Source organism: Musca domestica, unplaced genomic scaffold (genome assembly GCF_030504385.1).
Source record: "Musca domestica strain aabys unplaced genomic scaffold, Musca_domestica.polishedcontigs.V.1.1 90, whole genome shotgun sequence".
NCBI classification, from domain to species: Eukaryota; Metazoa; Arthropoda; class Insecta; order Diptera; family Muscidae; genus Musca; species Musca domestica.
In genome coordinates this window covers 2,595,487-2,614,635 of record NW_026712436.1, presented here as the reverse complement: position 1 = coordinate 2,614,635, position 19,149 = coordinate 2,595,487, and the positions used below count along the sequence as shown (strand labels likewise).

The 19,149-nt window shown below is 35.3% G+C and overlaps 1 protein-coding gene across 2 annotated transcripts in view; it reads left to right on the top strand.

Moving 5' to 3' along the window:
* The window catches only part of LOC101899228 (cell adhesion molecule Dscam2), a 143,628-nt gene that overhangs the window by 20,658 nt on the left and 103,821 nt on the right, over positions 1-19,149 (top strand). For both annotated transcript variants that reach the window (XM_059131921.1, XM_059131922.1), the window contains exons 2-4: positions 10,476-10,808; positions 11,166-11,327; positions 15,750-15,896. In XM_059131921.1, coding sequence (XP_058987904.1) covers positions 10,476-10,808; positions 11,166-11,327; positions 15,750-15,896 — 642 coding nt within the window. The remainder of the gene's footprint in view (positions 1-10,475; positions 10,809-11,165; positions 11,328-15,749; positions 15,897-19,149) is intronic.

Genomic DNA, 19,149 nt, shown 5'->3' with positions numbered 1-19,149 from the left:
GAAATAGGTCCAAATTTCGGTATAGACCAGGAGTAGATAGTAGACAACACGAATGACGAAAAAATATATATATAAGTTGAGGTTTTCGCAAAGTTTTATTAATTTTAGAAGCTATGCGTATTGCAAAGGCTATAGTCGTAAGTAAGCAAAGGCTATAGTCGTGCGGGCCGACCATGTGATACCCTACAACACTACAATATGTTAGAAGCCCCCTTATGACCAAATCCATTTTGGAAGATCTCGCTTTTGAAATTATGTCACAGAGCGCTGTCCAGATATTACCTTAGTATTTTGACCAGGAACATTTACCCAATATTTACCCAGTCCGTCATGCTGTTAGTAGTTGTGGTCCATTTTACCGCTAAATATAATCAATGGCCATCCAATATGCTAGAATTCTTTCCTGTCCTTAAGTATCTTCTCAGGCGTGGCGATTGGCTTCAATTGTGTGATCAGGAAATTTTTTCTGTTTTTGGTTCATTTGAACCCCTAAATATTTTGCGATCATCTCCAAAAGCAAGAGGCCCCTCTGTATCTCAAAATTTAGACTCATCTATATGATTTGCTTGTCTACGATATTTGGCTATACTCGTCAACAAAACCAGCATAAATAAACCTGAAGTTCGCCTTTTGTGTATTTCGGATATCGCCTGTAAGTAATGCTGGTATTTTTTTTCACACAAAAGTAGTGGTACATTCTACTTGCTATCCTTAACTCTAACTTCATAGAGATTTCGTGTCCTTTGGTTTCTATTTGAGACCTTTATAATAGCTGCAAAATCAGGAACATTTTTAGTTGTTGGTCCATTTCAACCTAAATATATTGCGGACATCTTTGAAAATAATAGGCTTAGCCCTTCTGAGCCAACCCTACCTTTATGAAAATTTTCGTGAGGATCGGACGATAATTGCAATCTTTATATAATAACCCCAACCTGTGTTGTAATGTGAAAAAATATTACAAAATATACATTTCTAAATAATAAATCAAGTAGAAAAAATCCCATGCGAATTAAAAAATTAGAAAATGTCACAAAATACTACAAAATTTATATTATCATAATTATTGGCATCTTTTTATGCGATTTTTTTAGATTTTGTGCTTTTATGCCAAGAGGGCATTCTGAATTGACAACATTTTTAAAAATCGGTCCAGCCATTCTTGAGATATAAGCATTATAGCTAATATCCCCCTCCTTTGTATATATACATTGTATATATTTCGCTATATATCAATATATTTATTATCGGCATCTGCGTAACCGTCAGAATTGACCTGATCGTCTATTTACGATTTCGCCGGGATTAAAATTCTGTGGGAGCTATATCTAAATATGAACTGATATCGACAAAATTTAGCAAAGGAATTTCTAAGCTGTATTTGATATATTTCCCAAAATATCGATGTTACAGAGTGTTAATTAAGGATGAATAATATATAGGAGCTATAGCTATATCTGAACCGATTTCCATCGAATTTGGTACACTTATTTTCTGGCCTAATTTGGTCGTAGGTGTAAAATTCCATACAATTAGAGCTGATATTACACGTCTGGTGCACAATAAAATGCAAATCGAACGAATAAATATATGGGAGCTATATTTATATTTTGACCGACTATCTGAAATAGGATTCATCCTGGGTCAAAAAAAAAAAAAAAAAAACAAAATATTTGTGCCAAATTTCATCTGGATCGGGCAAAAAATGCGGTTTGTACTTTGTTTGTAAAAGTGAATGGACAGACGGGCGGAAGGACGGACGTGCATAAATCGACGCAGAATGTGATATATGCAGATCATCAAATGGAACTATGGGTCTATCTCTTTTCCTATTTCCTGTTACAAAAAAATGCACAAAGCCATAATACCCTGGCCACCTTGTGGTGTAGGGTATAAAAATATAAAAATATTTTTACCAGTTAATTCGTCGATGTCATGACGTTATATACTCAATGACTTGAAACAGCCTGCTAATCAGTTGTCCCAAAAAAATCGAAGAATTAAAATGAAGCCGCTTTAATTAGAAAATATAACAGACGCCTTAAAACTGGGAACTGGTTAGTATCGTTGTCGAAAATGTTACATAAACTTGATTTTTTGCCTCATAGAACAGTGCAACAAACTTTAAATTTTAATTTTTTTTTTTTAATTTTAATTTTAATTTAAAGAAAAAACCAGAAGATTTTTATAGTTGGGTTAAAAAGATACGAAACGAGTTTTGAAATTGCTCTTTCCCTACATTTTTTTAAATATTTGGATTAAGAATTCTTGGAATCTCAGATTTTTTTGTTTTGTGCTTTGTGTCTTCGGCAATGTCACTGATATCAATACAAGGATTATTTTGGCAATCCTACCCTTTTTTGGAAAGTCTATTCAAACCGTATCAAAGCAAGTCAAACTGGTCCATATTATGTGTCAGAAAATCCTTCTATATGCTTAGAATTCATCAAAAGTTTACATCTTGTCTACACGACAGAAATTTTCAAACATTAAGAACACATTTTAGAGTTAAAGACCTAATTCATATGAGTTTATGTAAGACTCCTCTAGAAAACAATAATTTAGAAGAATGATGTTAATACCAATTTAAATTTTCCAAAAAGATTAAATTATTGTTTTCATTAACGCATCGGATTCGGCAACAGATCTAAATGTGTCAAAAAAATGTAATCCAAAATTGAAAGTCCCAATTGCCAAACTACAGTATATTTTCCTCTCCCCCTGCAAAACATTGTTATTTTTTTCATAATAAATAAAATTTGTTTTATAAAAATTACAAAAATGGGATTAAAACTCTTGAAACTACAAATTTGATATTTTTTAAATTACATGCTGTCTGCAATGCTTTGTGTATGCCAAGAGAATGACGGCCGCATTAAACATTAAAACGCAAAAAATTTATGGCACATAAAATTTTAAAGTAAAAATTTTATTACAGGCTTGAACAAACAATAATTCTCTTTTTTATGACGTCGTTTAATAAGATTTCAGTACCAAAAGCACATCAATTTTCTCAGGAAAAAATAATATACACAATTTTTACTGTTACACAATGTGTGATACATGATTAGGATAAATTAGGTTATTTAATTAGGCTAAATATATACTGTCACCTTGTACAATTTTCTCTCTGTTTGCTGAGTTTGGATAAAAAATGCGTATGAAACAAGTAAGGAATACAAAACACAAGTCGGGCAGGCCCTTTACAGGGTGAGATAAAAAACTGACACAAGTATTTCGAGCAGTTACAAACGAAATGACAAAGTTAATATAACCTCCATAGTATGGTGGAGGGTAAAAAAAAGAAGAAATTTTTGGATTTTCCTGAAACTTAGCACGGTGCAATTTGGATAATAAGAGACCCTTTTTCCCACAAAAGGCTTCACATTACAGCCAATTTCACAATAAATGCAACCTCTTCTTTGCTGCAAAAATATACAGAGGGACCTTCATAAATCAACTCGGAATATGAAAGGCCTAATTTATACATTTTTTTTAAATTTTATTGAATGAAAGCTAAAAATGTCGGAAATAGCATCACGCTGCCCGAATGTTCCTCTGCGGTATTTTGGTCCATTCCCGGGGAAACGCGTGCTTGAGTTGATCAATACTTTTGTATTTTTTAATGCCAGCTTTGCTTTTCAAAATACTCCAGACACAATAGTCCAACGGATTGGTATCCAGAGATTTTGGTGGCCATTGTGCGCTGGGAATGAAGCGAAGAACCTCATTTTGTAACCATTCTTGGGTGGCGCATGCTGAGTGCGGTGGTGCTGAGTCCTGTTGGAATGTCCAAGGTCTGCGGCCAAAATACACCCTCCGGAATATTTTCGCGATCATAATCGGCGTTTATTCAATGCCACTGTCGATTAATACGAGTGGAGAGCGACTATCGGCTGTTATGACGGCACACACCATCACCATCGCCGACGCTTGAGTTCTGGTGGCCAACCGGAGGTGCATATTTTTAGCAGACCTCTTTGGCAAGTAAACACGATGATTTTGTTTGTTTACAAACTGCTGGACAACGAATGTTTTCTCATCGGAAAAAACCAAATTCGGCAGTTCACCACTTTCGGCCAAGCGAAGCAACTCTTTAGCTCTTTTGCGTCTATTTTCTTTCCGCAGCGGTGTAAGTTCATGCACTTTTTGGAATTTCAATGGCTTTACCCCGAGCTCTTTTTTCAATATTTGCCGAATGCGATATGTCCAGTTGTAGATCCATTTTTCGGCCACTGCGAAGCGGGTTTCGATCAAGTCGCTTTTTATACATATACGCCATACACCACAAGGTGGTCAGGGTATTATTTCTTTGTGCATTTGTTTGTAACAGGCAAAATGAAACGAGATAGACACATAGTTCCTTTTGATGATCTGCATAGAATCACATTCTCAGTCGATTTTTGCATGTCCGTCTGCCCATGTATTTTTGTAAACAAAGTACAGTTCGCATTTATTGCACTATCCAGATGAAATTTTGCACAAATCATTTGTTTGGCCCAAGGACGAACCCTATTGAAATTGGAGTCAAAATTTAGATATAGCTCCCATATATATCTTCGTCCGAATTGCTTTTTATTGTGCACCAAACCTGTAATATCAGTCCGAATAGTATGGAATTTTTCACATACAACCAGATTAGGTCTGAAAATAAGTATGCCACATTTGATCGAAATCGGTTCACATATAGCTATAGCTCCCAAATAAAATGCTCATCCGATTTGTTAATTTTGTCCTCGGCAGCCGTAATATGCACTCTGTAACAACAATATTTGGGGAAATATATCAAATACAGCTCAGAAATACCTTTGGTAAATTTTATCGGGATCGGTTCCGATTTGGATATAGCTCCCATATATAACTTCGTCCGATTTACATTTGATTGTGCACCAAACTTCTAATATTTGTCCAAATGGGATGAAATTTGGAAATTTGGCGACGGAATTGAGTCTAGAAGTTAGTATGTCAAATTTGATGAAGATCAGTTCAGATATAGCTATAGCTCCCTTATATACTGTTCATCCGATTTGTTATATTTGTTACCTACAGCCGTAATATGCACTCCGTAACAACGATATTCAGGGAAATAGATCAAATACTGCTCAGAAATATCTTTGTCAAATTTTATTGAAATCGGTTCCGATTTAGATATAGCTCCCATATATATTTTTATTCGATTTCAAATTAATTTTGCACCAAATGGGCAAAACAAGTCCGAATTTAAAAGATACAAATGCTTCGGCATATTTAGTCCTTTGAACTTTATGATTATAATCATAGAGTGTATGATTGAATTCTCCCATAAAAAACTTTTAATTGTTATGTGGAGCTCTACTAAATTAGCAAAGTGGTGTAGGATATCATAAAGTCGGTCCGCCTTACTTTAAGACTTTCTTTACTGGTTTTCTTTTCGAACCATTTCGGCTGATGTTGCTGTTTTCTTCCGTCCACCTCCTTGACGTCGGGCTACGCTACCAGTATCACGGTAAAAAACGATGGTACAAGACACAAAGGATATATTCACATTTAAATGCTGGAGTGCTCTAACGATAACCGCTTGTGGTTTTCCAACCAAATATAAAGAAATCACACTATCACGCTTGAATTCCATCACGAACAACATTTTTTATGGAAAATTCTCACCAAAATGCTTTTGTACGCTTGTAAACAATATCATGAGCTGTCACTGGAATAATTTTAACAGCTATCGGACGAGTGGCTTAGAAATCACAGCAATATGATGTTTGTTGCAGTCTTTTCATCTCACCCTGTATTCCAACTTGTTGTATACTAAATTGACCCTGAAAACGTAAAAAATATATAAATATAATATGAAATTATAATATCAATAGGTTTTAGTATTACAATTATTATTCAAATGTCATTTTATGATATACAATTTCTAAAAATTATATTTACTTTATTTTTTTAAGATTATTTTTACCCATTTGAAAGACATTTGCAACACTTTTCGTTGCCGTTTTTGCCAACTGAGCCTCCTGCTTACGAACGAAAAACTTGGAATGTCGTTTGCATTTTTTCAACTTCAACCACATTTAAGTGGTGTGATTCTATGACGTTTCCTTCACACCAGGACATTAGATATTTTTTGTGGTCATGTTTGCGTAGCACACAAGTGAAGTGCATCACTTTTTTGTTTCGTTTGACATTTAAGAACATCTCAAATAAAATTATATATACATTGTGGTTTTGTCGTTTTTCCTCTATTTCCGGTTTGGCAATATTTTCCCAAAAAAAAAAGGAAATATGTGCATTCCATTTTTCTTTTAAAGATGAGTGTTCGTTTTGTTTTTCTATGCAATTCTTCGAAGACCATGCACACACCACATGCGGCGAAATAGTTTTGTGAATTATTGTTACTGGCAGCTTTATTGTCTGGGATTTGAAATGAATTTACGCAAATGCATGTTAATGTTGGCATGGTCATTGAATGATAAATGGTTGAGAAAAAGAAATAAAATTTCAAAATTGATCTTACTATAGAGAATAAGTTAAAGATGTGACAAATTTATAGTTGAAATATAGAAGAAATTATTTTCGGTGACAATTTATGCACTTCCGACAGCCATTTCATTCCATTTTTTTCATACCCTACACCACAAGGTGGTCAGGGTATTATTTGTAATTGATGTGGTGATGCCCCAGGATCAACCTCATTGAAAGTGTATTATCTGACCGATTTCTCCAATTTTTGTCCAGAGTCACCAAAAAAAGTTAAATCACCAACAAACTCTGCGAAATTTACGCAGTATCTAAGATTGCCATATATATTGAGATGTGCAAAATTTTGAAGAAAATTTTATTCTATAAATTCTAATTTTTTTCAGAGCTTAGATTTGCTCATTTTCACTCGGGAGCGAAACTTGCTCGCGAGTGAGGATTGCTTAAAGAGTGGACATTTTTTACGGAGTCTACTCTTCACTCTTTTGCGTTGTGTGGAAGCACTCCTGAGTCACACCTGTTTGAAAAATTAGAGTGGGAGCAGAATTATAGATAGAGTTTGCTCTAAAAGTGAAAATGAGTAGAACATTTTTTTTTAAGTGACTTGTGTGTGCGTGTGAGCAACAGCAAACCAGTTTTGATGTTGCTGTGAACTTTAAAGGGGGGGAGGCCTTCATACATGGTACCTCCCTATTTTCGGAATTTGGTGATTTAAGCGACATTATTCACCGGAAATGTTTCAAGTTTGGTATTTGAAGTTTGTAGTGGATACTACAGCCTAAGACAGAAAAGTGAACGTGGTCCCATATAACGGTACCTCCCGATATTTGATATTTTAATGATTTTAGCGACATTATTCACCGACATTGCTTCAAATTTGGTATTTGTAGTTGGCAATAGATACTACAGCCTATGACAGGAAATTGTCTGTGCAGGTTCACGTTTTGGTCTAGTCTCATATAATAGTACCTCTCTATATTGTGTTAGGTCTATATTTAATCTGAATCGATTTCCACAAAATTTTAAAGTTGTATTTTATTAAAAAAAAAATCATTGCTATTGAACGTATATTAGAGGAGGTTTATATATAAAATTGGACAAAATATTTATATGCGAGCTATAGCTGTATCTAAACAGATTTGGCACAAACTAAGCAGACTTTATTCTAGTACGAACTTGCTCGTCAATATCTACAAAAGAGAAAAATGTTTGTACCTTTGATTCATGGTAAAACTAAGGTGATACAGGCATTTCAAATGAGAATGCCCATCTCAGCACTTTCTGTAATTTAGGTTCCCATATCCGTTTTGTTAATATGCAATGGAGCTTTAAATATATATTTTGGCAATGACGTGTTGTCAAATATATAATTTTGAGAAAATTTTTAAATTTTGATTGCATGATTACCTTCGAAATACTACCATGGTTTGATTGTTTGTAATTTATGGACTCAAAAACAGCTAAACAGATTTACTTTAAAATTTCCGAATATTAATTTTTTGAGATTTAACATTTTTGAGATTTCACTTGGAACTGGAGATATATCATCAGCATCGGAGGTACATCCAAACATTTAGATTTAGTATGCACATATCTATTGATCGATTATAGATACATTTTTTAAATATGGAATGTTTAATGGACAATAAATGTGGGAAATTATGTTGGAATCGGTTCAGATTTGGATAAAGGATCCTATTCAGCCATTTTCTGTCATAGGCTGTAGTATCCAGTAGGACATTCAAATACCAAATTTGAAACAATTCCGGTGAATAAATCACCAAAATATCGAAAATAGTAAGGTACCATTATATGGGAATTATACCAAAGCGTGGACCTACATAACCCATTACCATACCAAAAGTCCTGCAGACATAGTATACATTTGAGTATTTTTTTTTTTAATTTACTTTATATCGTTCAGATTATTTTCGTCCGACGTCATCTATTTGATATATGTACAAACCCACTATATACTCAAACTTCAATGAAATATGGAATGTGTAATGAAATCGGGTACAAAAATAAATTTGCAAATTATATCGAAATTGGTTCAGATTTGGATATAACACCCATCTAAATATTTTGGCCGATTTGTAAAATTCAAGTTTCAATAAAGTTTGGAATGTGTGATGGAATTTTGTCTAAAAATAAATGTTACTTAATTGTACTGAAACTGGTTCAGATTCGAATAATATTTTTATTAAGGAATAGAGACCTAATAAACCTTTGCTATGGTGCTAGACTAACAGTAATGAATAGCAATTAAAATGCCGTTCAACTTTAAAATATTGCAGTTTTCTTTACGCTTTGCATTTGCTATTACAAGTAATAGCTCCCAAGGACATGTATGCGCACTAAATTTGCAATGTTCCTGCTTTTTTGGTTGCGCGGCTAGTATATCAAACAAGTAAAATAGCTTTAAGTTCGGTCGGGCCGATCTTTGAATACCCTCCACCATTTGAACCGAATTTAGCAAACTTTAAAAAAAAAAAAATTGAAATTTGTAAAAAAAGCTGCTAAAATCTTAATAATACGGAATGTACCCCTTACATTAGGGTCTATACGATGACGTGGACCTGCATTGGTAACTTTTATCATAAGCCATTACAATATTCAAATGCGAAACTTCAAAAATTCTTTGAATAATGTTTAGCTACAAAATACCGAATATAGGGAGGTACCATTATATGGGGGCTATGCAAAAACGTGGACCTGCACAGACAATTTTTTGTCATAGGCTGTAGTATCCATTACGAACCTCAAATACCTAATTTGAAGCAATTCCGGTAATAAATGTCGATAAAATCGTCGAAATACCGAATATCGGGAGGTGCCGTTATATGGGGGCTATACGAGGACGTGGACATGTACAGACAATTTTATGTCTTAGACAGTAGCATCCATTACGAACTTCAAATACCGAATTTGAAACAATTCCGATGAATAATGTCGCTAAAAACATCGAAATACCGAATATCGGGAGATACCGTCATATAGGGGCTATACGAGAATGTGGACCTACAAATACAATTTTCTGTCATAGGCTGTAGTATCCAGTAGGACATTCAAATACCAAATTTGAAACAATTCCGGTGAATAAATCACGAAAATATCGAAAATAGTAAGGTACCATTATATGGGAATTATACCAAAGCGTGGACCTACATAACCCATTTTTAATACCTAAAGTCCTGCAGACATAGTATACATTTTTTTTAATTTACTTTATTTCGTTCAGAAGCTAAAATGTACATATTTAGGTGCCAAAAACGGAATTACAAACTTACAGATATACCCTGCCTACTATGGATGGATCGAAGAGGTGACTCCAAAATAGAATGGTAAACATTTTCGCAATTAATCCCGTCTTGTTAAAATTATCAATTGTTACTAAGGCTGAAGATTCCAAAGACGTCTAATTAAAATGGGTTGGAAATAAGCAGGTTGGCATCATGGCATTGCATATTAAACTTACAATATGCAGATTAGAAAATTTATATTTTCTGGGATGATTGACAATAAAAATGCGATGTATCGTTATATCCCATATCGGTATTCGGAAAGTTTCAGAGAGATTTTATTCGATATTTATGTAGCCTCAAATTTACCAATTTTTGATATTCCTAATGATTCAGTCAATATTTTGTAAAAGAATAAATAGGATACAAAAAGACGATTCCGTAGCTCAATTTCTGCTAAGCTTTTTTTGGAAGGTTTAAAGATGTAATCTTGGTGAATTGGGTAATATATTGCCACAGCTGTTGTTCTTGGTTAGCATCAAATCTCCTCGTTTCTCTATTCAGAGGACTCATGCCGTACTTCATTGAAAAAATAAACATTTCCATATAAGTATGTTGTTTTTATTACTACGCACACATATAACCATAAAAAATATCATCAACATAAAAATTTTAACATGTCAGTAATTTCATTTTTATTATATTTTGTGTGTTATTTTCTTTTATTTTATTTGTCTTTTAAATCTTTCTCTTTCTCTCTCTCTGCTACAGATGTTCTCCTGGCGGAAGTCTATGAAACACATTTACGCGGTCCGGGCTTTGTCATGGAACCACCAGGACGTGTTGAGTTCTCGAATTCCTCGGGCGGTTGGCTGGATTGCTCAGCCTCGGGCAGCCCTCAACCGTCCATCGACTGGGTGCATGCAGACGGCACCGCCGTAACGGAAATTCATGGTGTACGCCGGGTGCTGCGCAATGGCACTCTGGTACTTTTGCCATTTCCGGCTGCCGCCTATCATCAGGATGTGCACAACACAATATATCGTTGCGTTGCCAGCAACAGTGTTGGGCGCGTAGTTTCCCGTGATGTGCAAGTCAGGGCTGGTAAGTACGAAGCCATCCTCATTATATGGAGAATGTGTGCATGATGTGGTGGCTGTCATTATGTTTGGTCACACGGTGTTATGCCATTTTTGGTGGTAGTTGCCGCCAACAAATTACATTCGATAATTAATTGAATCTATTTGCGATGCCATTCAATTTTGTGTTTCGAGATTTATTTATGTTTTTTTCCACATTTTTTCATGTGGCAAACACCGACAACGTTCGACCAATGTATTCGACATTCATTTTTATTATTGCAACACATTTCCTGTCATGTTTCTGTGTTCTTTGCTCGCCTATTTACGTACGGTGGTATTTGTTTTTTCTTTTCCTACTCTTCCTTTCTTTTCTCCGCAGTCGTTGCACAAGCTTACAAGGTTGATGTTGAAGTTTTATCTGCATCTCGAGGTTGCACCGCCATTTTGCGTTGTGTAGTACCGACATTTGTAAAGGAATTGGTTCGAGTGGTCTCATGGGTTCATGAACCTGCTATCTACATATATCCATCATTGCAAGGCGGTAAGTGTTCCCCCTCTCCCTCTCTTTTACACAAAAACACTCACTCGCTCACACACTCACACACACACACACTCATTCTTGTAGTTATCGTTATTCATTCGTATATTAAATTATGTATGCGGCGCATAAAAAAGCACGTACAAGGACCTCTTTTTTCGAACATTTGTATTGCACACACACACACACTCACATAGCCACAACGATTTTATTCATTTTACACAAGAACTGCCAGGATATGAATCATAAAAGAGCTACAAATTTGTACGTTTCTTGAAGTTGTCGAGCGGCATGGCGAGGCGTGTCTATGTTTGTAGGCAAAATTATGATTTCTGCGTTGGCAGAGAGCACTAGACAATGACAAAACCCCATATCCGGTATTTATTTGATTGTGCCAACCAAGATTGTGATAAATAATTCGTCATTCGTTTAAGTGCACGTTTCGTAGCACGTCGACTAAATTGATTAATTCGAGAATATTATTTTTGGAGCAAGGCAAAGAGTATTTTGAATGAAAATATTAAATAGAAATTGTGATGGGCAGGCATTTGGAGAAATGAGGAATTTCACTGAGCGATTTATGAATATGAAATCGCAATCAATTTTCATAAATCGTGTAATGTTTATCCAAATTAATAGCAATATGAAAGAAGGACCCTCCACCATTTGGAACGAATTTGGCAATTCTCAAAAACAATAAAATCCGTTAAAAATTCTGTTAAAATCTAAAAAATACCGAATGTAGCTGTTATATAAGGGTCTATACGACGACATAGACCTTCATAGGTAAATTTTGTCATAAGCTATTAGAATATTCAAATGCTAAACTAAACAAGTAAGCAAAGGCTATAGTCGTGCGGGCCGACTATGTCATACCCTACAACACTACAGTATGTTAGAAGCCCCCTTATGTCCAAATCCATATTGGAAGATTTCGCTTTTGAAATAAGGATTTTGACTAGAGACATTTGCCCAATATTTATGCACTCCGTCGTACTGTTAGTTGTTGTAGTCCATTTTACAGTTAAATATAATCCAATGATCATCCAAAATGCTAGAATTCTTCCCTGTCCTTAACTCTCTTCACATGTGTATCGATTGGTTTCAATTGTGTGATCGGAAAAACATTTCTGTTTTTGGGTAATTTGAACCCCTAAATATTTTGCAATCATCTCCAAAAGCCAGAAGCCCCTCTGTATCTCCAAATTTAGACTCATCAATATGATTTGCTTGTAAACGATATTTGGCTATATTCGTCAATGAAATCAGCATAAACAAGACAGAAGGTCGCCTTTTGTGTATTTCGGATATCGCCTGCAGTAATGCTAATACATAGCTAGATCGACTCAGCTCGGCGAGATAGGAAGATCTATATATACTTTCCTATGTGGGAAACCAATATTTCGAGGTGTTACATAATTTTTGGCCCAATCAAACTTATAATACCCCCAACACGTAGTGTTGTAGGGTATAAAAAGTCGGTGAATAATGTAGCTGAAATCATGGGGGCTATACGAAGAAATGGACCTGTACAGAAATTTTTCTGTCTTAGGCTGTAGTATCCCTTACGAACTTCAAATACCAAATTTGAAACAATTTCGGTGAATAATGTGGCTAAAATCATCAAAATACCGAATATCGGGGGTATCGTTATATGGGGGCTATACGAAGACTTGGACTTGCACAGACAATTTAATGTCTAAGGCTGCAGTATCCATTTGCAAAATCAAGTACCAAATGTGAAAGAATTCCGGTGAATAATGTCGCTTAAATCATCAAAATACCGAATGTCAGGAGGTACCGTTATATGGGGACCTACATGGCCCATTTTAAATACCAAAAGTCCTGCAGACATAATATACATTTGAGCTAAATTTTATCAAACTATTTCAATGCGTTCAGAAGCTAGAGTGATTTCCACAGACGGATAGACGGACGGACTTCGCCACAGAATTTTATGTCTGCTGTTTTTCTTACGATGTCTTGTAGGTAATTGGCGATTCCAGTTTTGATATTCAGATGTTTGAGCTATGATACGGAACAACGAGCCAAAGACTCTTGTGGAACTAGGGGCGAAGATACTGCGGAGGAATGAACTGAAGCCCCAGTGTAAATGAACTACCGACCACTCAACTTAATGAGAGCCAGTCCAAAAGATTTTCCCACGATTTTGTTAGTCGGTGTGAAAAAAAAAAAAAACGTTTCAAAAAATTACCAACTATTCTTTGCTAACACCCCGCATTAGCCTGTCTCATTGTATCACACACCAAAAAAAGTTGCGCTTGCATTACCAAGTGGATGAGAATTATTTACTCATTAGGTTTGCTTTTGTCATTGAAAATCTCTATAGGTCAAGCACTTGCCCCATTAAACGTCACTTGCATACAGGGTGAGGGTGAGGTAAAAGAAATGCAACAAAGTCAAACCCAATAATTTTTACATTTTTTTTTTAATTTTATTGAATGAAAGCAAAAATGTCGGAAATAGCATCAAATTTTAGAACAAGTTTAGATTTGTTCGAATTGGCACGAATTGTGGCCTTCAACGGGCCAATGAAACCGTTACACGTTGCCCGAATTTTGCTCTGCGGTATTTTGGCCCATTCCCGGCTAAGCGCTTGCTTGAGATGATGCACACTTTGGTATTTTTAGTGCCAACCTTGCTCTCCAAAATACTCCGGACACAATAGTCCAACGGATTGGTATCCGGAGATTTTGGTGAGCATTTTGCGTTGGAAGCGAGGAACCTCATTTTGTAACCGTTCTTGGGTGGCGCGTGCGGAGTGCGTTGGTGCTGAGTCCTGTTGGAATCCCCAAGGTCTGTGGCCAAAATGTTTGCCCAAGGCCTTTATACACCCTCCAGAATATTTTCGCGATAATATTCGGCATTACTTCTGATGCCACGGTCGATTAATACGACCGGAGAGCGACCATCGGCTGTTATGGCGGCCCACACCATCACCATGGCCGGCGCTTGAGTTCTGGTGGCCAATCGAAGGTGCACAATTTCAGCTGTCCTCTATGCCAAGTGAACACGACCATATTGTTTGTATAAAAACTGCTGGACAACAAATATTTGCTCATCGGAGACAACCAAATTCGGAAATAAACCACTTTCGGCCAAGCGAAGCAACTCTTTAGCTCTTTTGAGTCTATTTTTTCTATTGACGTGTAAGTTCTTCCACTTTTTTGAATTTTAATGGCTTTACCCCGAGCTAATTTTTCAATATTTGTCGAATGGAACATTGCGACATGTTCAGTTCAGAGCCATTTTTCGGTCACTGCGATGCGGGTTTCGATCAAATCGCTTCTTTACTTTTCGAACCATTTTTGCTGATGTTGCTACTTTCTTCCGTCCACTTCCTTGACGTGGGGCTACGCTACCAGTATCAAGTGCTCTAACGATAGTCACGCTTGAATTCCATCACGAATAACATTTTTTCTGGAAAATTCTCACCCGAATGCTTTTGTACGCTTGTAAACAATATAATGAGCTGTCACTGGAATAATTTTAACAGCTGTCGGACGAGTGGCTTAGAAATGACAGCAGTCTGAAGTTGGTTGCAGTATGTGTCAAATGTTGAATACCAAAAGTCCTGCAAATTATTTTCCGAGGTGTTACAAACGGAATGACAAACTTAATGTACCCTCCATTCTATGACATATTGCCCAAGAAGTGCTCCTACCCTTAAAAAAAAAACTAAAATGCCAAATTACTACTTTTTAGGGGGCTATACAAAAAATATGACCAATATTGACCATTATTGAAATAAGATTTCCTTTTTCAAGGGAATAAAAATGTCAAATTATTGGCTAAGTGGATGGGAAAAAAGTAGCTAAAGCCTGTAGAAAATCCTTAATTGGGCGATACCATTATATGTAGTCTTAACTTGAGCTTTCTTTGAATAAAAGCTACATATGTGCCAAATTGTTGGCAATTCATATCCAGTTGTTCTAATGACTACAACAGACAGACGGAGAGGCAGACAACAACAACAGACGAAGAGCAACAACTGATTTGAAAATGCTAATGCCACTTTCTTACGTAGGGTATAAAACCCAATATGCATATTAATAATCTTAGTCTTTTGAACTCATTCGTGATGTTCTCCAAAAAATACTATTCTATGCATTTCAAAAAAAAAACTTAATAATTTTTGTCAATTCATCCTTAAACGCTTCTAGGTCTTAGTTCATAAAACATCCTCCACAGTAAATTAATAAAATATATATATGTGCAATTTTGTGAGAAATAAATTACATTATTTAGTACATTTTACACAAATAAATACTTACGAATGACATATCTTCTCAATATATACTATGCATGTAGTCAACACACATCAACATAAATCTAATAAATATTACATTTTAATCAATTCTTGTCAATGATGCCGTAATAAGTTTATTGCAATTTTTATTACAGATGGCAAATTTCATCTCCTACCCACCGGTGAATTACTTATTCATAATCTGCAGGAGAGTGACGAGTCCCAATCGTTTCGTTGCCGGAGCATGCATCGACTGACACGTCAGGTTGTTGTCAGTTCGCCCACGAGACTGAGAATAAACTGTAAGTAAATAAATGAGGATATTGTTTGTAGCTGTAGATTATTTAGATAAAAATCTTAAAATAAGACTAGGATTGATTATTTTCAAGTAATCTATGAAATCGTTTTATAAGAATGCAATTGCAACACATGAAATAAGCAGATTTACGGACGGTATTCAAGAAATATTAAAGTTGTAAATTAATACATTCAAATTACTTTAACATATATATCGATGATCGGTATGGATCTTTCCATCTCGCCTTTCCGACTGTCCGCCGGCCCATATTTATTTGTAATCACGCTACATGTTGCATTCTGTATCCATGACAGGTAGGCGTCAGAATAGAAACCTATTATTTTTGGAGATTATCAAATATTTAGGGGTAGAAATCGGCGAAAAAAATCTTATGTTTAGGTTCACGATGGTTTCTGGAAATGTGCGGATTGGTAATTAACTCTGGGCTCAGCTATTTGCATTACTATCTGTGCGGAAGCAATTGGATTTATTTGAGTTGTTGCTGATAAAATTAGTTTTCTATTGATAGACCAAACATAAAAGATTAGTGTTGCTTTTCATTTGTCTCAAAAAAATCAAGTGGTTTGCTCTCGACTCGAAAGTATTTGGTCTGCAGCCATTGCAATTGATTGAACTGATTTCAAAGCGCAAGTAATTAGATGAATTGCTCTTGATACCGGATATTTTTTTAATCCAATAGTCCTAACCACCACAAGTCTTAAGGGTCCATAAAGAATATTTTTATACCCTCCACCATAGTATGGAGCGATGTCCGTCCGTCTATCCGTCTGTGAAAATCACTCTAGCTTCCGAACGATATGAAATAGGTTGACAAAATGTTACTTAAATGTACATTATGTCTATTTTGGCATTGAAAATGGGCCATGTAGGCCCGCGTTTTGGTATAGCCCCCATATAACGGTACCTCCAGATATTAGGTTTTTTTCGATGATTTTAGACACATTATTCACCGGCATTGACAGAAAATTGTCTGTGCAGGTCCGTGTCTTCTTATAGCCCCCATATAACGGAACCTCCCGTTATTCGGTATTTTGATGATTTTAGCGACATTATTCACCGGAATTGCTTCAAATTTGGTATTTAAAGTTCGTAATATATACTACAGCCTATGACAGAAAATTATCTGTGCAGGTCCACGTTTTGGTATAGCCCCATCGGTAATTTTATGATGTAGTCCATGTCGTCGTATAGACCCTTAAATAACGGCTACATTCGGTATTTTTAAGATTTTGATAGATTTTTTAACAGATTATTTTTTTTTTTTTTTTTGAAAATTGCCAAAATTCGTTCCGAGTGGTGGAGGGTATTCAAAGTTCGGCCCGGCCCATCTAATTGTTTTTATTAAGATCTTAAAAGATTTTAAACAATCCACGGGCCTCAAGAACCTTAACAAATATTTTCAAAATATACAAATCATAAAGGTCGTTAAAAAATATTTTTCCACGGATCTTAAAGGACCTTAAAAAATAAATACAAACATATAATATTCTAAAGGGTCCCTAAAGAATTAGTTTATAAAAACTCACAAGTAATGAAATAGTAGCCATTAAAAATCAATAAAAAAATCTTGGAATCTTAAGGACCATTGAATTTTTTTTTTATCCGAGAGTCATTAGAGCCATTGATTTTTTTTTTTTTAATTCCTAGGAGATTAATGGTTCACTGTTGGTTAAGGCATAATCGTGTGATTTGCTTTCGAATCGAATACCGGTTCGATAGTAAACTTGTGGCTTCTCACGATTCGAAAATATGCAGTTTTCAAAGTTAATGGTTTTTCGGATAATTTTCTCTTTCGAGTTCAGCTTATAATGACATACGGAGATGTCATAGAATAATCAGATATGTGATCATTTTTGGAAAATGTTGAACCATGCGTGAGTTTCCACTTCACGTAGGACAGATACAAATATTGGTATTTTTTGGTACATTTCATTTTAATTTTATTCGATTACACGATAATCATAATTTCTTATTCACATCAATTACCTGGTTGATAGCTATATTTAGATATGCCATATTTGTTTCGGGTTCCCAGAAGGGGTGGGCCAATATCTATCATCTTCATACCAGATTTTGTGTTAATAGAAATATTGGAATTCACGAACTTTAGAAATAATTAGATGCTAATTTAGCATTTTATGCGAAATATAGTTATTCAAAACTTTGACCCGTTGTGGAAGAGGTACCAGAAGGAATAGACTGATATATCTTATTTTCACTATTATGTATCATTCAAATTTTTAAATCTTTGTGGGGGAGGTACCAGAAGGAGTTGTCCGTTCTATCCGTTCTTTATACCAGATCTTGTGTTTGTAATAGGATGGAGATGTGTAAAATTTGAAGATCATGGGCCTCCTATTTCGCATTTTATAAGAGAGACGATTGTTGAATATTTTGACCATTGGAGATAATTGATGGTGGGCCGATATATTTCCTAAAACTATTGGGATTTCCAAAGTTTGCTTAAAATTGGGTTATCTTTTGTTCTTCTATAAGATAAACTTTTTCTGAGAAAATTTCGACCTTTTGTGGGGGAGTCACCAAAAGAGATGGACCAATATTGCCCATCACCAAACTCGATCTAAAATTGACAATAATATTGCGAAGTATCAAGTTTGGACCATTGAATATTGACTTTGAGAGTTATAGTGAGCACCAGCCAGTCAGGCAGATGGATGGACCGTCGGACTCCCCTAGATCGACTCCCAATGTCCTGAAACGGATTTGGATTTTAATGAGACACGTTTTTGACGTATAAACAATATTTACCCTCTGTAGCCACGAGGGTGTAAAAAATTAGAAAATATATTCTTGGCTTTTGGCAACATTTATGGAGATATTGTCTTTAGTGACTTTGTGAAATTTGATGAGGAATATTTATCTCTTTTATGTCATCCTTCTAAAACTATACTTTGCAGGAGTCTTTTGCAAAAAATCACATGATGTTCGATTTAATGTAAACTTTCAAAACTTGGTCCAAATTTTCTATCTCACCATCTCCATAAAATTGTATGTAACATACATTCTATTTCATTTCCACAAAATACATAATTTTTGTTAACAGCACGAATGCTTTAATCAACCGAATTCCGATACTCTCAAGTACTGCGCATAAAAGGCTAAATAACTGTCTTGTCACATTATCCATAATATATTTTGCAGTATCTAGATTTTTTCACATTACCTACAAAGCATTGTCCTCGAAGGATGTGAGGAAGTTCTCGCAGCCCATTTGC